General features: G+C 41.5%; 1 protein-coding gene across 3 annotated transcripts in view; it reads right to left on the minus strand.

The window, feature by feature from the left end:
* Positions 1-18,110, minus strand: part of magi3b (membrane associated guanylate kinase, WW and PDZ domain containing 3b) — a 158,075-nt gene that overhangs the window by 16,714 nt on the left and 123,251 nt on the right. For all 3 annotated transcript variants that reach the window (XM_079579087.1, XM_079579085.1, XM_079579086.1), the window contains exons 4-9: positions 13,807-14,013; positions 8,765-8,933; positions 8,239-8,318; positions 7,548-7,605; positions 6,549-6,655; positions 1,190-1,381 (exon numbers count right to left, since the gene is read on the minus strand). In XM_079579087.1, coding sequence (XP_079435213.1) covers positions 1,190-1,381; positions 6,549-6,655; positions 7,548-7,605; positions 8,239-8,318; positions 8,765-8,933; positions 13,807-14,013 — 813 coding nt within the window. The remainder of the gene's footprint in view (positions 1-1,189; positions 1,382-6,548; positions 6,656-7,547; positions 7,606-8,238; positions 8,319-8,764; positions 8,934-13,806; positions 14,014-18,110) is intronic.

The raw sequence follows: 18,110 nt of genomic DNA on the forward strand, positions 1-18,110 counted from the left end.
CAATAAATAAAAAATAAATAAATAAATGGAGAATGAAATGTACAGGTCACGTTTAAACGAGCAGTAAGTAAAAGAGTAAATGAGTAAAGGAGTGGGAAAGGGAAATGCAGTATTTGACCCTAAGTCAAATAACCATCAACTCTAAAGCACAAGTAGCTCACACTATTTCATATGAAATTGGTTTTATGGTGAGTTACTCAAAGTGCAGACTCCTTTTTGGCTAACTCTAGTCCTAATCCTCTCCCAATAGACCTGTTGTTCAGTTCAGCACTTCTTTCTATAAAAGATGCCGCTGTCAGCTGCCTCACTGCATTTCTATCTTTTCGGTACTGTCAACTATAGCCAAGAAACCGCCCAGGTGCACTGCAGTTCTTTGGACGCTTTGTGAAATGATTTATTCAATAATGCCTCCCATCATACATTTTTAACTTCTTTTTCCTCTTTGGGTCTTTTGTCGGTGGACCAAGCAGACCATCAATACCATTGATCGCAGTCATTTGCATATTTATTTGGCAAAGGTTTTATGACTTTATGACAGAGAATGCATCATCTAATGCTTACCGTATTTTCTACTGAACCACTTCTCTCTTAAATACTATCGAGCAAAAACAAAAACTAATACGATCTGTAAATAACATAATCAACACTGCCTATGTGCATTATACGTAGCAGCTTAAATTGCCTGATCCTTTTATAAAGTCCAAACTGAAAAAGATAATGTAACCAAAACCAACTCGCTCTATAGCTATATATCGTATGGCTCCATTCGGCTGTTCTCTAGCATTCTAGCAGAACCAAGAAAAGACTCACACCACATGGTCAGCAATGCTCAGACTTGTCTTTTTCAGCAGTTGGCAGCGGAGGGCAAGACATGCTCTACAACCAGCAACAAACTATTCATCATCACAGTCTTCAATATCAATAGTGATCAGACTCAAAGGTTGAAAATCAAATGTTATAGGCCATGTTTGTTGCAAGCAGGTAGCATCACCAATAGCCAAAACGATATAAAAAAATGAAACAAACACACGAGCATTGAACACACTAAAGCGTCAGCAGTCGTGAGTGTGAACACGGTCTAGTATTGTACATTTTGACTGCATGAACTGACAAGTAGAAAAAGTATGATGGCACAATCCTGATCTCTACATAATGTGTATTTAGCCGCTTTACCTCACACCTTACTCACCAGAAATCATCTTGCCATCATTTGCAGCCGGCCCATCGCTGAGCACATTTTTCACCTGAAGGAACTCGTCGGTGCGGTCTCCTCCAATGATGGTGAAGCCAAAGCCCTGGGAGCTCTTCTTCAGTGCCGTGTGGTACATGTCTCCTTTCAGCTCGCTGGGGTCTGATGTGAAGCCTGCCGACCCCCCTTTACCTGGTCACAAACAGCAGGCCTTTACACAGAGCCAATAACACAGTGAATAATGGTGACATGTCAGAGAAGCCATAAATGTGCCCTCAGGGATGAATAAATACAATTCTGCAAAGGGTGCAAGGATGTCTGTGTCCACCACAGACCTTCGCATATTCTCCAAAATTATACTTTATGCCGGTTAAAGAAATGTATATAAAAAAGGGACACACGAGGAGGTATCCGGGCAAGACTCACAGCCACATGTGCCTACTAGTGTTCTGGCAAAAGGATGTTCACTGGAGAACAAAACAGATTAACTGCTAAGCTTTTCCCAGAAGATGCTGAAAGACTGTTGTGGACCGGAGGGAGCTGCGCAGCAGGAAGAGGAAGGAGGAGGTGGAATTGACCAGTGCAGGACACCAGACTCTAAAACAGGGACAAACCCAGGAGGCGCTGCACCATTTCAGAGGATCAGAGGAGACTGAAGGAAGCCATGTTTCCCCCGGGTGCTACGGTTTCCCTGACCTCCAAGAACATTCTGGTCAGGTTGACCCACAGTGGTGGCATGGCTCAGTGGCAGCGACTCAGAACTAACACCTGAACACTATTTCGTTGTGCGCTTGTACAATGACAAATAAAGCCCTTACACTTAACTATATGTAATCACGTTTGGGTTCTTATAGAGCCCTCTTGACCTACTTTTGACCACATATGAATAAGTGCCTTTTTGGAATCTGTTTCTTCCTTCTGTTCATTTCTTTTTTTAACCTTTGTTTAAGGTTAAAGTTGCTTCCTGTAATCCCCAATTCACCTAAAACAGTATTAACTGTTTTAGGTGAATCAAAGCCCCAGATCTTGCTGTTAGAAGTGGGGTTTTGAAAACACCTGTCCTAAAACATAATGCATTTCAATGGTGGGAGGAAACCATTAACAAAACCTTAAAATAGTAATACTTTAAACGTCTATCTTCCCCGTTTGTCCGTGTGGTGATGTAATGAATATACAGGCCAACACAATGTCCTCAGTTTTTTATAACTTGAGGAGGGAACAGCGTAAGGTCAGTGGCAGCGTCAATATGGAGCAGAAGTGACATTACAGCAGATAACTGGTGCTCAGGGTCACAGAGCATTAAACTTAGCCGGTGCGCTATCAGCAAGTCCTGTGGTATCAGCACTTTGGATCATGGACACATCATTTTTCCTGCTGCATTATAGTCTCGAACCTAGACACTGCAATAGCTTTGGCTTAAAAAAGAGAGCTGTGACAATAACAAATTGCGCACAGCCTGTCTATAAGCCATTATTCGAGACATGACGTGGCTCTCTGTCCCCTTGGAAACTCATGAAGTGATGATGTTTTTTAAGCTTTATCTAAAAGTATTTTGGTAACACTTTATAATGAGGTTACATGGAATCATTTTTCTAATGCCGATGCTGATCTGTACCACCGATATTTTTGGCCAATTTTTAATATATGTCTTGACTATAATCGTGTGTATTATTGTAAATGTGTGAAATTTAATGGACCACAAAACAATAACTTAATTTAATCTGTTTGTTTTGTCCAATAAACACCTTGATTATTGCATAAAGGTGCATCACTATCATTTTTATTCATTACAGTACTTAATTCAAGAACACGAAGTCATGCCAACTCATGATGAGTCTTGATATCGTCATGCATGAATACAGTACATCATGAAATCATGCATTATTTCAGGCATAATTCCATATTATTCATGCAGTGTTACCAGTAATTTAATATAGACTGGTAATAGTACACAGTATATGTGACTAATACAAAAGGCTTTCATTTACTTGTCGTTCTGAAATCAAAGTAATAAAAAAAAGCAATACACTGGACGTTTAGTCAATATTGCCCACATTTGGTGGTGTGAGTGTAGCCACAGCTGTCCTGCACTGGGCCGGCTGAACAATATTTCGCTACCGATCTGCACAAACAGCATCTATCACCATTCACACACCACATTCATACACATGCAGGGGTCCAAGTGGAAGAAACATAGAAGAAACAACACATTTATCAAGACAAGGGCTAAACAGCGACTGCAAACTGGAAAATAGCATAAAGACCTTTGTGGGCGTGTTTCAACGAATTCACCATTTGAAATCGCACGCGTCACTTTATTCAGGCCCCAAATGTGATGTGTAAATGAGAGAGTTAAAAAAGAAATACTAACGCACGGTACTATAATCTGCAAGGCATGAATCTGGCTTTGTTTCTGACCTCTCGCTAAATAATAAAATATAGCTCATTATTATTTTGTAACCACTAAAAAGAGCCGAGCACAAGCAGAGTGTGTCAAAGGTCATGAATCACACGCGGCGCCCGCAGTGAATTTTGGTCTTTGATGTTACGCTTGAGATGAGTTGGAGGGATTGAAAAACACATCAACAGTGATACGCACTGCAAATCAAAAGCCTCATATACTCCGCTGGGTCTTCTCTTTGATGCCCTCATTTCATCACAAAAAAAAGCAACCTAAAGTTTGGCCAGGAAACAAGTAGACTAGTTACTTATAATTGATTTTGTCAATAAAAATAAATTTGTTTAAACATGTATGTATTTGCATATGGTAAATACCTTGCTATTGCTAAGTGAGACAAAAGGTGACACAGAGTTAAAACAAACAACAAAATGTCTCCTCTATAAACTCTAAAACAACGATTCAAGAGTGTGAACCCAGCCCAAGCGTTCTTCCTTTTTGCCAGAGGAATGTTACAACTGTGGACTTCAAATGTTCACAGGATGGATCAGGAATTTCCATAATGATGTTCAAATTGCACAACAAAAAAACCCAAAATGGACTATTCCCATTGCTCACTGGCAGACTGAAGCAAGCTAAAATAGCGGCGGGCAGACAGGGGCGATGGCCAGAGAGTGACTGGTACAGAACTGAGAGGAGGAAGTGATTGTGCCGCACAGGTCTGGGCATGTGAACATGTGTGGGAGAGTCCAGAGGGGAGCCGTGTGCCAGAGTCTGTAGGCTGTAAGCATTTGAGGAGAGAGACAGCCAAGACCGTCCAATGCTGTTTGAATCCTCGCTGACTGAACATGCTTTATATTACATGTATTACAAAACTAGGCCTTTTGCTGCTCAATGTGGTATAGCAATCAACCGAACAACAAAAGCAGCTCATGGAAGGACGCCAGATCTTTACAATAATAACAGCTTTAGCTTAGGTTTTTGCACTTTACAGTTTTGAGTAGCGGAGTTTTACAAAGCACCACGCAGTGCTCGTTGGTGGGAAGTGGTGGTGTTGCCACAGCTGCCCTGGAGTAGACAGACAGAAGCATGGCTGCCAATCTGCGCCCCCCCCCCCCCCCCCCCCCCCCGAGACCACCATCATGCACTCACACGCCACACTAACAAGGGCAGGGTGGGAGAAGTGTTTAGTCAAGGATCACATCAGTATGCAGCCGTCTGCTCTGGACCTAAAATAAAATAAAAAAAAGCAACAAAAACACGGATGCGACAAAAAGAAACACAAACATGCCAGAAAAGCAACCAAAAAGCAATGAAAAAGCAATAAAAACACAACAAAAAAGAGACAAAACATGACGAAGCACAACAAAAAAACAAAAACACTTCAAAATGTAGAAGAAGAAGTAGAAGAAGTTTAGCTTTGAAGCCTTAGCTTTTAAATGAGGCAAAACAATTTGCTCTCCAGCCAGGAAGCGTTTAGATTTGGGTAAAGTCGAACTGAAGAAAATGCACTCGGTTCAGGCTAAGAGGTTAATGAAAACATAGTATACATTTAGAATGCATGGTTGGCTTTGCAGATGACTTTAATATCACTGCCCTAAAACCGAAGATAAGATGAAAGGTAGTTTTAGGAACACCTAAATATAAGAAATATGAATAACCATAATGATAATGATAATTATAATAATAATAATCGTAAAAATACACAAGTGTTAGGCAATGTACCAATGTATGTTATTGTCACACTCACACATAATAAATACTGTAAAATCTGTCTCCATCTTACTATTAAGGATTTCATTTAAAATCTGGAGAATTAAACGGTCCATGTGATGATATGACCTATGACTAACCCTTGTCATCAGTATCCTCCATTTTTGTCTTGCTAGGATTTGTTGCTGTAAAAATACATATAAATGCATGTATGCATCTGACAAATCTGAAAGGTGAGGGAGCGAGATTAGAGTTGGGGACAGTGCCAAGAAAACTAATTTAACTTCCTTGGTCTGTCGCTTTTGAGAACAGGAGAAATCAGGTGTAAAAACTTGAAATCTTCCTGGAGACCTCGCACTTTAGAAAGTGGCAGGCTGCATAACAGCTGTAGCCCGGGGTGTAACGGCGGACTTGTGACGCTTGATTTCCTCATAGCAGCTCTCAGACAGAGCAGGAGGTTGTGTAATCTGTAATCAGGGCAGTCCCACCTGAGCAGAGATATCTGATTATTCTCTGCCTCTCTGAAGGCCTGTTCTACCAACTGTCACTAGGCCCACCGCTAAAAGGGGCCCACGTCTGATGCATTCAACATCACTATCCCCAATGCTTTAACAGAAAACCTTGCCAGTATCATGACTCTTTCAATTACCCATTTAGTGCGAAGATGGACAGCTTTATTCACCACTTTCCTGAAGCTAGGGGTGACAGTTACAAAGATCATGTATCAACTAGTATCAAGGATGGAAACTTAGAGCCTGTCAAAGTGTCGCTATGGAAAACGTACAGTATGCCATTTCAAAGCACTCATGCTACAGAATTGCCATGTTTAGTTCAATCCCAAGGAGGAACAGCTTGAACTATGTCAGCATGAATCCTAACAGAACACCTTTTTGTGCTGGCGATTTCCATTATAGGTGCATTTTCATCAGACCTAATTTGTGTGTATCTCTCGCTGAGGCAACCCAGCATTTATTGTGTTTTTTTGTTTTGTGCGGTTGAAAAGCCAGTGTGAGCAGTTCCAGTCAGAACATGTAGTTTCAAGTCACAAAACCCAGGGGACACAGCATGTTGTGATATTTTAAAAGATGGCTGCATTAAAATAGCCATGCTGAGTTGCATTTTCCATCCTCAGCGTTCCAAAAAAAAGTGTCCTTTATCTCAACTTTAGGTGTGTGTGTGTGTGTGTGCCATACTCCCTATATAATCCACACGGGGCATGGGGCATGGGGCAGTGGGGCACGGTGTTACCTTGGGATGACGCAGCTTTGGCTTTTTGGAGCGCGGTGGTCTCCTGGCTCAACTTCTTCTTTGCCTCCAGGACCGGGTTCTCAAACTGGGTCTTCTGGTTAATGTGACTGCGGCACAAAAACGAGATTCGTATTCAAGAAATAGCAAACACTGCCAATCCTAAGGCGCACATCCTTTATAGGGAACACATGCAACTCACGTTTACTCACTGCAGCAGTATGAATGTATCAATTATGCATGCTGCTTCCTGTAAGCTAAGCATGATAGGCCTATAGAGGGCATACAGGCACCTTCAGAGCATCACTATGCCGCTTTTTTGTTGCCGCTGCTGGCCTTCTGAAGACAAGTCCGTCTGAGGCCAAGCTTCTACTCTATTCAAATCCAGGATGAAAATGTTTCTATTATGCTGTGACTTGTTTGACAAATCGCATCGATGAGATAGTGCAGCTGATAATAATCTGAGCATTAAAGTTACTCTTCGTGTTCAAGCGTGTTCATTTGTTTATTTGATGAATATTTCAGTTCTGTATCTCTTCTGCTGCTATAATGGGCGTTTCGCAAATATTCTGCCAGGGTGTTGAGCATGAAGGCACCCTTTGTACAGACAGAAAACGTGTGCAGATGTATACAGTTTGTAGAGCTTCTTCAGTCTGCTGTTCATATACGGGCCCGAGAGACCTTACCCACAGAGAATCATTTTGCCACCCGCTGTTGTACAATGGGAACATCCTAATCGGTACCTGCAGGTAAATGCTTCGTTCCCACGTCTTACATAATTCAGAGCTTCTACAGCAGAACAAAAGGAGCCCAACGCGAGATCCATTTGTTTATTTTTAGACAGTATTGATCTGTGCTGGTCTGCTTCTAATGCACACTAAGCGCTCTAATATGCAAGCATGGCCCGATCTAACGCGGCCTAATAGCACTTGAGTGTCGTGTGCATGGTAATACGCGAGCTGTTTCTGATCACGTGTAAATGAATAAATCAATACAACTTACTCGACATAATATGTGCCGTACTGCGGGTCATCAATTTCCTCCCATCCATAAGGCAACTCTGAGAAGACAAACAACTGTGCTAAGTGGATGAAGAGGAAGAAGGGAAAGTGTAAAGAATTCAGAAGACTATGTTGGCGATGATGTGGATGATGTGCAGTTTTTCATCTAAATCGTACATTCACAGAACTTTGTAGAACATATTTTAACCTAGATTCTGCTCGTCATTTCAACGTGCTGGCTCACTGGGTTGAAGTACAACATGAGGCAGTGGAAGAGGGAAACAGAACAGAGCTCTTCACGCACGAGAGAGCTTTGGAGCCGCTTTTCAGAGGGACACACCAACTAGCTTTCCGACTGCCTGTAAAAATCCATTAAAAACAAGCCGGAAGCAGCGGTTCTCTAGATGTGCCTGCACTTATGCCACATTAGAATCCAGGGGATAAAAAAGCAAAAGTCTGGAAGTTCTCACAAAAGAATTAAGCAGGAGAGTTCAGGAGAGTTTGGCCACGTGACAGGGATGCACAGAGTTGGTCGGATGTCATGATGTAATCTGGTTAGTGATATGTGAAAAGGTGTAAAGTGATGGATTAGGTAATGTGTCGCACACACAGGTTTGCCCTTGTGTAAGTGGCTGCAGTCGTGCAGTGGCTAATGGAATGACTGTATGCTTGAGTAGATCATCAGAGCATACCTCCGTCCTCACACTTCTCAGGCGGCTTTGCCTTCTTAGCCAGGCGAGGGTCGAGCCATGTGGTGGTCTTTGTATTGTGACTGTGGAGAATTACAACATTCATGAAACAGAATCATCAAAGGCCAGTGTCATTAGTTAGTGTAAGATACATTTCATTCTAAAACGACCTGCAGCACTGGGCTACGTTTGATCAAGAAACATCTATCGACTGGGGCACACGTTTTCAGTTCGGTGGCCTTTTGCAGGAAAGAATGGTACCCTCTGAATGTGAAATATGACAAACTCATTTAGCCTCAAATTACTTAAATAACTGGAGTGTGTAATCAGCAGGAAAATCACAACGGCCCTCTTATATCGTCAGAGACAAGTGGCTCAGAGCCACATGAAGGCATGTAGCCATGATAAATCAACATATTCTCATACACTTTAGGTATCTAGATTTTCCGACACATTGCCCACCACTACAACATGAAATATTTCAGACCAATTAAAACACTTCACCGTCTACTTCAACAGTGACACTTACTCTATAAAGTAGACCATGCCGGTCTCGGTGTAGGCCATTTCCCAGTTATAAGGCAGGGGCTCCAGGCTGTCATCGCGGGGCAGAGAGCTCCATGTCCTGAAGTCCATGTTCCCACTGGACTGGTTATAACTGGGTACCGTTTTCCTCCAGTCGGCGCCCTCTTTGTGCTCTGGAAGCAACCGAGAAAGAGCAAAGAGTTGGCTCCCGAATAAACCCGTGTCTTTATGGATTTCTGGACTCTGGACATCTACATAACCACAAGTTCTTAAATAGGATTAAATAGGAGAAAACACATTTTACTGATTCATCAAAAAAAAAAAAATTCTTGTGTTTTTTTTTTACTATGATAAAAATCCTCCTTGGTGGACATGGAGCTATGGTAAAAAGAAATGCTTGTAGACATTGTTAAGTTATGACAAACGCTATAACTATCTCAGCTCCAAAACTATACCATACAGCCCATACATACATACCTACAGCCCTCTACAAGCGAGACAACTATCATTATATTTTGAGTGTAAGCAGACAATTTCCAAAAAATGTGCTTGTTTCCTTCATGTACGTTTCAGGATCAAGATTTTCTGAAAACACATATTTATGTAAAACACTGTTTCGAACTTTAAAATGCTAGTTTGCTGCAGGGAGTCCAGGTTCCATTTGCATGTGTGAGATTGTGTGAGCAAAATTTGCACAGCTTCTAAGAGTTAATAGTCTCCCATACGCTTAAGTACATGTTCTATGTGGCCTGTAGCGCTGCGAGGGATGGAGTCCTATTAAAGCAGCCTGAAAGCCTTGAGGCACTTTCTATGACGTGCTGCTGCACTATGAAGCCCCTTCCACCATACGTACATGTTCCAGTATTGACAGGCCTGCCTAATGAGCTCCACTATGAACATGAAATACAAAACAAAGGCCTTGGTAATTCACTTAGCACGTCATGGCTTAGCGTCAGAAGATGTTAATGAAAGGGTGAAGCATGTCCTCTTTCATCCGTCTTTTTTAATGTGCAGTGAACCTACTCACAGAGGAGCTTGATGCGTACTTACTTTTCCTGCATACTCAACATATTAATTCTGCATTCTCTTTATAGTTCATTCAGTGCTGTATGTAAAAACACACTATGAGTGTTTGTGACTGGGCTGGTCACTTCAAAAAACCTACTGCAAAAATAACATTAGGAGCATGTTTGTTATTTTTATTTTGCTCTTGTGAAGAAGCAACATACAGTATAACCTGGAATGCTCCACAGTGTGGTTTTAAATACAACAAGTTATAATAACCAAAGTCCATTGGATCAATTCAGTATTACATTTCTTGAGTTAGAAGGCCAACAGTTTCATAATCAGTCAAATCACTTCTTCCAGGGTAAAGATTGGTAACTGATCAGTTCCCACCAAGGGAAAGTTGAGGTGGCCCAGGAGAGAAGTAGTTTGATTAATCACAAACCAGTCAGTCTAAATCAAGAAATGTCATCTCATCCATGTAGATACAACAATTAAAGTTAAAAACATTTCAACTGGACATTTTTCCATGGTTGCGCGATGTTTCGAGAGTCATCCAACTCTCTTCTTCAAAGGGCCAAAGATCAGATGTTGGATTGGGTTGGCAACTATGGAATAATGTCCGGTTGAAATGTTTTTAACCACTTAACTGCCACCTTAGGGTTATGGTTAGGGTTAACAGCTATTTACATCAAAATCTCAAAGCATATTGACTGGAGAGCTTTGAAAGCTCTAATTTCTAAAAATATGTGTGAGATCTGTGTGAGTAAAACACAACTTTCAGTACATTTCCCGTTCTTAACCTTAATTATATCTGGATTATAGGGTTAACTAACCCTAACCCTAGCCCTCTGATCAGGGGGGACGGCAGGTAACAGGTTAACTTCCAATGTTGTATTTACCTGGATGAGGTCAATCTTTGTAAGAATTTATTCAGAGTTTGGCAAGTCTTGCCTGGTGATCTACAAGAACTGTGTGCTTGGAGTGTGTCACCAAACCAACCAACCCAATCCAACAACTGACGGGAATAAACATCTTTGGCCCTTTGAAGAACAGAGTTGGATGACTCTCGAAACGTCGGGCAACAATGGAAAAATGTCCAGTTGAAATGTTTTTAACTTTCAATTTGTTCATTATATTGTTCATTTAATTTGTTAAAATATGAACCAGTTGATTGCATGATGATCCAAATTATTAGTGTCAAAACAGGTTTTTCCACAAGACGGATAAAGAAATACTGAGCTTAATTTTGATGGACAAAGTAAGAAGTGAGAAAGCTCAGTGCATTTAAACACATTTGCAGGAGCCTATGGGAGCAGCTGAAGTGTGGCTGAGGTCAAAGGTCAGGTTCACAGCAAGGTGAAGGAACACTTGATGAAACCGGTCGGACATGAGGGGACGGCGCAGGGCAGAGGCGGCGATAAGCACACTGTATTCAGTCAACAGCAAAATACTCACAGCTCACATTTTCCATTAACCTCCCTTTTCATTGGACCAAAGCACTGGCCATCTATGGGTGTTCTGGACAAGCCTCTGCCACAGCTGCTGCCTACAGTCCACCGATCATTTGTGTCCATAAAAAGAGCTCCTAGATGTCTAGCCAATGTTTTGTCTGATTTCAATATGACAGGGCAGTTGGGTAAACAGACGTTGGATTTTTGTGAAGCCCTGTACAGCTGAGCAAGCAGCATTGAGCCATGACTGTCAAAAACAATGTTTTATCCTCGAAAAAAAGACCATATTCAGCTTGGCCTTTTTGTGAGAGACTTTTTTCTTGAAGTTATGTATAATACAAGCTGAAATGTAAAGCTTTTAAGGCGAGACACTGCAGGTGAATAGGGAAAAATAATAAATGTAGAGATATCAATTTGAAACTTTTGCTGAACATTACAGATATAAATATGAGAAAAAAATGTATTGCACTTTTTCTGTCATTTTATGTTTTCACATAAAAATAAGGCATTTTGAGCATTAAAATGGACAAAATTGCCTATATTTTGGGCAACGAAATCAAAATAATGAATTGAGCCAGATTAAATGTGATGGTTTTATTTTATTGACATATTAGTAACTAAGATTTTTTCAGAGGGGATTTTGGATATTTTGTTTAGTTTTTCAATGAACTAATCATCAGTGAAAAAATCTGTAAAAACTCATAAAACATCATAAAATAAACATCATGCGGGGTGAGTTTTGTCATTTTTATACTCCATGAAAACTAAGATGTAAAGGGAGGAAAATAGATAAAAATCTCCACTTCAACCACTACGTGAAAAATCAATACTTTCACCTGCCGTGTCTCGCCTTAAATTCAGATTATGGTCAGAGTGACAGATGAATAAATCATAAGTTTGACAGTGACAGATTCATTAGAGAAGTTGGTTTTCTTTCACAGATTATATATGCACATCTTTGTATTGTCAGGTAAGATGAAAGCAAAAAGAGAATCTTGTTTGGAAATCAATTTCATCTTCAACCAAGTGGCAAAGTGGCAATTAGAGACAATTTGAGTTTAAAAATGGACCCAACCAAAATAGCCAAAAGCTTATTAATTGCATAACTGCTCATGTTCTTCACTATTGTGCAGATAATAGTAGCCCTAAGTGTGATGAACCGTCTTTTACATGGCCTTAAATGATAAAATAGAAAAGCAAAGCAAAATAAAAGTTATAAACATAGTAGACATTAGAACATTAGAAATTGTTTCTCTGCATTTGAGCCATTCTTAATGTTGCTGGGCGACCTGTAGGAGCAGTGATGGGGGGGTCAGAAACACCTGGCTGGAGGATTAACCTATTGCTCATGTTCTTACCACTAACCTACGCAGACACAGGGAGAACATGACGCAAACTCCACACAGAAAGGCCCTGTCCAGGTGGGAATCAAACCCGGGACCTTCTAGCTGTGAGGCGCCGCTGCGCTGCGCCACCGCGCTATAGCGATATGCTCCTTCTGATTTGAAATCTTCCTTACAGCAAAGTGTAAGACTATAAGACTATGGGCCAGATCTTGTGGTTCATAGCGCAGGCTGTAGAGAAGACGAATACGCAGACGGGTGGGGCTCCTTGCAATCTTCAGTGTCATACCTGGCGCAAAAAGTGGGCAGGACAGGAGGGGGGACAGACTCGCATTGCGATGTTGTGGTGCCATGCTTTCCCCAGACCTGCGGAAGAGGGTGGGTAGCGGGGGTTTCTCTTGTAAACGCGTAACATGCGTGATGCAACGCGCAATGTTTAGTAAAGATTAAAGAAATAAAACTGTCCCTCCGCTGCTGCAGCCACTCGCTGCAGATCCAAGGTGAGCGGGCGGGACAGAGAGGCAGCAGCCTCGCGCTGGACACCGTTCGAATGCGCAAAGTTACGAAATGTACAGGATTTAACTGATCAGAAACTGTCATATCGGCTGCGGAGGAGTTGCAGAGTTATGTAGCAGTTGCAAGAATACTGTAGCGTATTGGAACATTTGCGCTACAGCTGCAGGATTCTTGGAGCGGCTGAATTGGAAAAGAAAAAAAAAGTTGCTATGCGCCCTAAGCTGTGGCTACACAAGGAGCATCATCAGGAGGTAAAGATTGACACGCGATGGAAATGTCATCTTAAAACTCAGATCAGACGTGGTGTTGTGGCACTTGAAGGCATGTGTGGTTTATTTATGGAAAACTGTTGTTTTGGTGTTGTGTTGTGGTGTTGATCTACTGTAGAAAGTAAGCCGTGTGTATCCTACGCTCGAACAGACTTTTCAAGGCAATTTCGCTTTTGTTTTCAATTTGACATTGATTCTAAGGAAGAAGACAAGGCAGTGGGATGTAAAGAGGAGCATAATGTGAAGGTTGCCATAGAAGAGTAGTGCTGCTTGTAATGAACCACGCCTCAGTCGGCCTCTTTTTCTTAAATAACGCCCTCTCCCTAGCAGCGCAGCCTTTAGCGCAAAACCTGCGCCACATGCAAGATCGCGCGTGTACCACGTTGCGTTTAGAGTTGCGCACGGACTGCGCCAGTCACAAGATCTGGCCCTATATGTCAAATTAATGGCATTACTGACCAGGCAGCCCGTTGAGCAGTGGTGGCCTGTCATCATCATCGTCCTCCTCCGGGACAGCGCTGTCTTTGCGGTCCATCTTACTGACCGACGTTGTGCGCTTCCTGGGGACGTCACTGACAAAGTCCTCATCAAACAGCACCTGGTCCACCAGGTCCGGCTGCACCAGGTTGGGCTCAGCAGGTGGCTTTGGGGTCCCATAGTAGTTACCTTAGAGAGCGAGAGAGAACATACATTTAATATCAATATGCCCATATTTCACTGTACTTTATTTACACTGTGTACTATGTGTACTGTATTGTAGTATGTGTACAATACAGTTAAAACTACTACAGAAAACATGTGTTTATGAAATTAAATGCCTCATCTGTTATCAATGAGAATGAAGGAATATAAAGACAGCGACAACAACTGCGTAGCTTCACAAAGTATATGTAGTACAATTTTGGAAATACGTCTTGTTACAGAGCAGATAATTCATACAAAACAACTGCATAAAATGACAGTAAAAAGATCAATCGTAGAGTACAGTTAATATAAAAAAGACCTACATGATCAAACAGTACGTAAATAACAGAGGTACTCTAAAATAACTATTGCTGTTAAAGAAATCCACTCCAGACTTAGCACATTTAAGTGGGAGGTACGTGGGGTGGAGACATACTTCTTTCTCCAACCAGATTGACATGTGCATTTGTTTTGTTTCGCATTTACGGCCAAGCGAGGGCCGATCCGCACCAGAGCGGACGGCTGTAGCGCTTTCTCTCTTAAGACATGGACATTGTTCAGTTTTGTTTGACCTGTGAGAGCCTTAAGCTTAAGGAAGAACACAAAGCAGCATGATATAACGAGTAAATGAATGTCAGCGGTGCTCCCATCAGAGCAGTCACTTCCTCTTGCGACGCCCTCTCGCAAGTGGCGAAGGCCCCTAGGCAATAGCTCCACTACTCGGAAAATCTCAATTTGCTAGAGGCCTGTGCACCCCGTACGCCAGGCACAAGAACTGGCCCTATATGTTAAAAGTTCATTTCCTGAATGTCAAACCTAGGCTTTCTAAGAATAAACTGTTAAAAAGTTCCCACAGCTTTCTTCCTCCGTGATTCTGTTATCTCCACTTCACTCTTCCTTGATAACCTCATTGCTGCTTTGATTTGTAACATTAAGATCACTTTACTTGATATTTGCCCCGTCTAATTACACTGATCACTGAATAGTACAATCGGTCGATAACTGAGCGTATGATTTTTCTTTTTCATACATAGTGTTTAATATTCACAAGTGCTTTTTGGGGCGGGGTAGACTGAGACCAGCTAAATTATTTTTCTAAAGGAGGTGATCCATCTGCATATGATGAAGTATGTGGAACCCAATGCACCTAATCATTCAACCTCCATTAGAATCATAAATAATGCTCATTTACTATGCTATAATTATTATAATTTGGTTGCATAATGGTGTGTAGTCAGATGTAATGTATTAAATGCTTTTTCTTGGCAATTCATTTCTTAATTTAAATATTTACATGCCTGTTACAAATAGTCATTCTAGCATGAGCCGATAAATGACGATTTATAATGAAAGAAGAATGGAGAGCGACACCTCAGGGAGACGGGGTTTGGAAATACAATTAGCCTCTGTAAACTCGATCCTATTTCCATTTGGACTTCAGCTGTTTATGGGACCCCGGTATTACAAGGAATCTTTGATCTACTTAAAAGTAACATGCTCACATCACAAAGGATAGTAGTGTAAGAGCAGCACTTATCTTTTTATAGCAGGCTACAGAGAAGAAAAGCTGACAATGCCACCAGAAAGGAGAGAGGGGGGCAGAAAAATTATAGAGGACAAACGTGAGCTGGATTAGGCGCTAAACGAGAGTATTCACTACAAGAAAACGCATGTAATGCTGCACACGTCTTAGACCAGTTTACATCTGACAAAATATACAGGCGCGACGGACACATAATAATATATATTTCTCCTACAAGCTCAGGAATCAAAGCCCCAAGGAATTATGGGCTGGAATGGATCAACGGAGATTCTGTGTGGGCTCAGATCTTGTGCCATGTATTCCACAAGATTAGCAGAACAATCTAAGCTATCTTTTTTTGGCACTTTGGACCACACCAACAGAAAGAAGTGACACTGCGCATGACACACACACACGTAGCTTGCATCCTATGTTTTCAGTTGCTAAATTACAGCACTGCCATATTGACCATGGTAATGACTGTAATGTGATTTACTTAAGGGGATGTACCATATTTTCCGGACTAGTTCCGGAGCATAAGTCGCACCAGCCATGGCAACTACCTGGGCAGCATGGAGCCCTAAATGCACTGTTGACAAGCCTCTCCCGGCAGCACGTTGTTCAAGCACCCATTTGCGAACTCGTTCCTCTAGCTGTGGCCATCTAGATTTTAACCTCTGCTTTTCGTCAGTCCCTCACAAGTTTCTCGCTCACTCCAAAAGTTCTTTCTGCTGCTCCATTACCGTTATATATATATATATATATATATAAACACGTATATATATATATACATATATATATATATATATATATATATATATACGTATATATATATATATACACATATATATATATATATATATATATATATATATACGTGTTTATATATATATATTTATATATATATATATATATATATATATATATATATATAAATATATACTGTATATATATCGCACCCCCAGCCAAACTATAAAAAAAAGTGTGATGCATAATAAGTACTAACTCTTCTCTCTCCTGGCTGTTTTTCGTTTTGTTCCATATGCCCCACAGCGTGTATTATGGGCAGCACTGTTCATTTTCCTCGAGCAGCAGCCATAAGGTTAGGGAGGAGCGGGAGGCAGGGATAGAGCCTGCCCCTGCGCTCCTCTACCCACTCTATGTTTACCAAGTGACACTCCGCCACATTTGTCAACGACGGCTTCATTAGCAGGGGTGGCATCACCAGACCGGCGCAAGATTGGATACGCCGGCTAATCCCTCCGCCTGTCTGCTGCCATACCCTGACATTCATCAAGCACACGACACCTTTGTGATTAATTACTTACAAACATGTCTCTTGGCCTTTGAAAAATGAGTTGGGAATAGACAGCTACAGTATACGTGATGGTATAGATTTGCTGCAGCGTTATAAAGTAAAGGAGGACTCAAGAGCTGATGAGCTCGAGATCTGTCCGGTGAGCGGTCCTATGTCAGGGGGTTGATGAGCCAGAAAGTCTACCCCTTTCAAACTGCACACAAGCAATTTCATGCCAGTGGGGTCTTCCGCGAGTAATGAAAAAAAGCTCCTGTTGTCAAGGCCATGTGCATAATGGGCCCAAGGTCAAGATCCGACTTTCATCTCCCTGGCACCAATCATGAGTACACTCACAGCAAATGATCAAATACTCTCCATCTTACTTTATATGTGAGAAAGCTGCGTGCACCTCCATTACATTGACATTCACTGCAGCTGACACAGTTGCTGGTGGAACATCAAAAAAAGGTGAACTCATGCCACACTCAGAACAACAATATATTTCCAGTTTTTAGTCTTCAAAGAAGGCATTAATGTGTTTAATGTGATTCTAGGTCAGGCATCAAATAACGATAAATGTTTTACACTGGGACTGGACTGACAATGTTCCCTGTTTTTTAGAAGTTAGATGTTGCGCCAATGCAGTTATCCCGACTTCAATCTCACATTTGCTGAATAGCTGCAATTTACTATCGTCACCCTATGCATCAATAGAGGTGAACACATTGAAACCAACATCTATGCTGAGAGGAAGGAGAGGTGGTCCCACCGCACCTCAGGATGATTATAGGATTGTCCAAACAACAGGTCTGCAGTGTCTCTTGGTGAACTCAGGCAACAGATTATAAAGTACTTCATGAGCTCCATTTTGTTTTGTTGGCAGCGGTCCCATAGTCCTAACTTCACTGCACCAATACAGTGCAGTCCGGCTGCACTCTCCTGTTTCAGAGACACAAAACGTCCAGAGAGCAGAAATCAAGGAGGGTCTCACTAGGAGAGTTTCCACACAGATATAGCAATCACACACAGGGAATACAAGCAGCACAGATTTTGAAATTATACGTAGAATCATGGCTTGTGAACAATAAATGAGCAGAATCCTTCACACTTAATTGACTTACTGGGAATCATTTAATGCAGGTGTTTTCAATATGCAGTTGATACAGAAGCATTTGAGGGAAATGATGAGTGGCTCTACAAAACAACAACCTAATCCATTTTATTTCAAGTGACAATTACTCTGCTGCATGTAATGTAAGA

Source organism: Gobius niger, assembly GCF_951799975.1.
Source record: "Gobius niger genome assembly, chromosome: 20".
Lineage (NCBI taxonomy): Eukaryota > Metazoa > Chordata > Actinopteri > Gobiiformes > Gobiidae > Gobius > Gobius niger.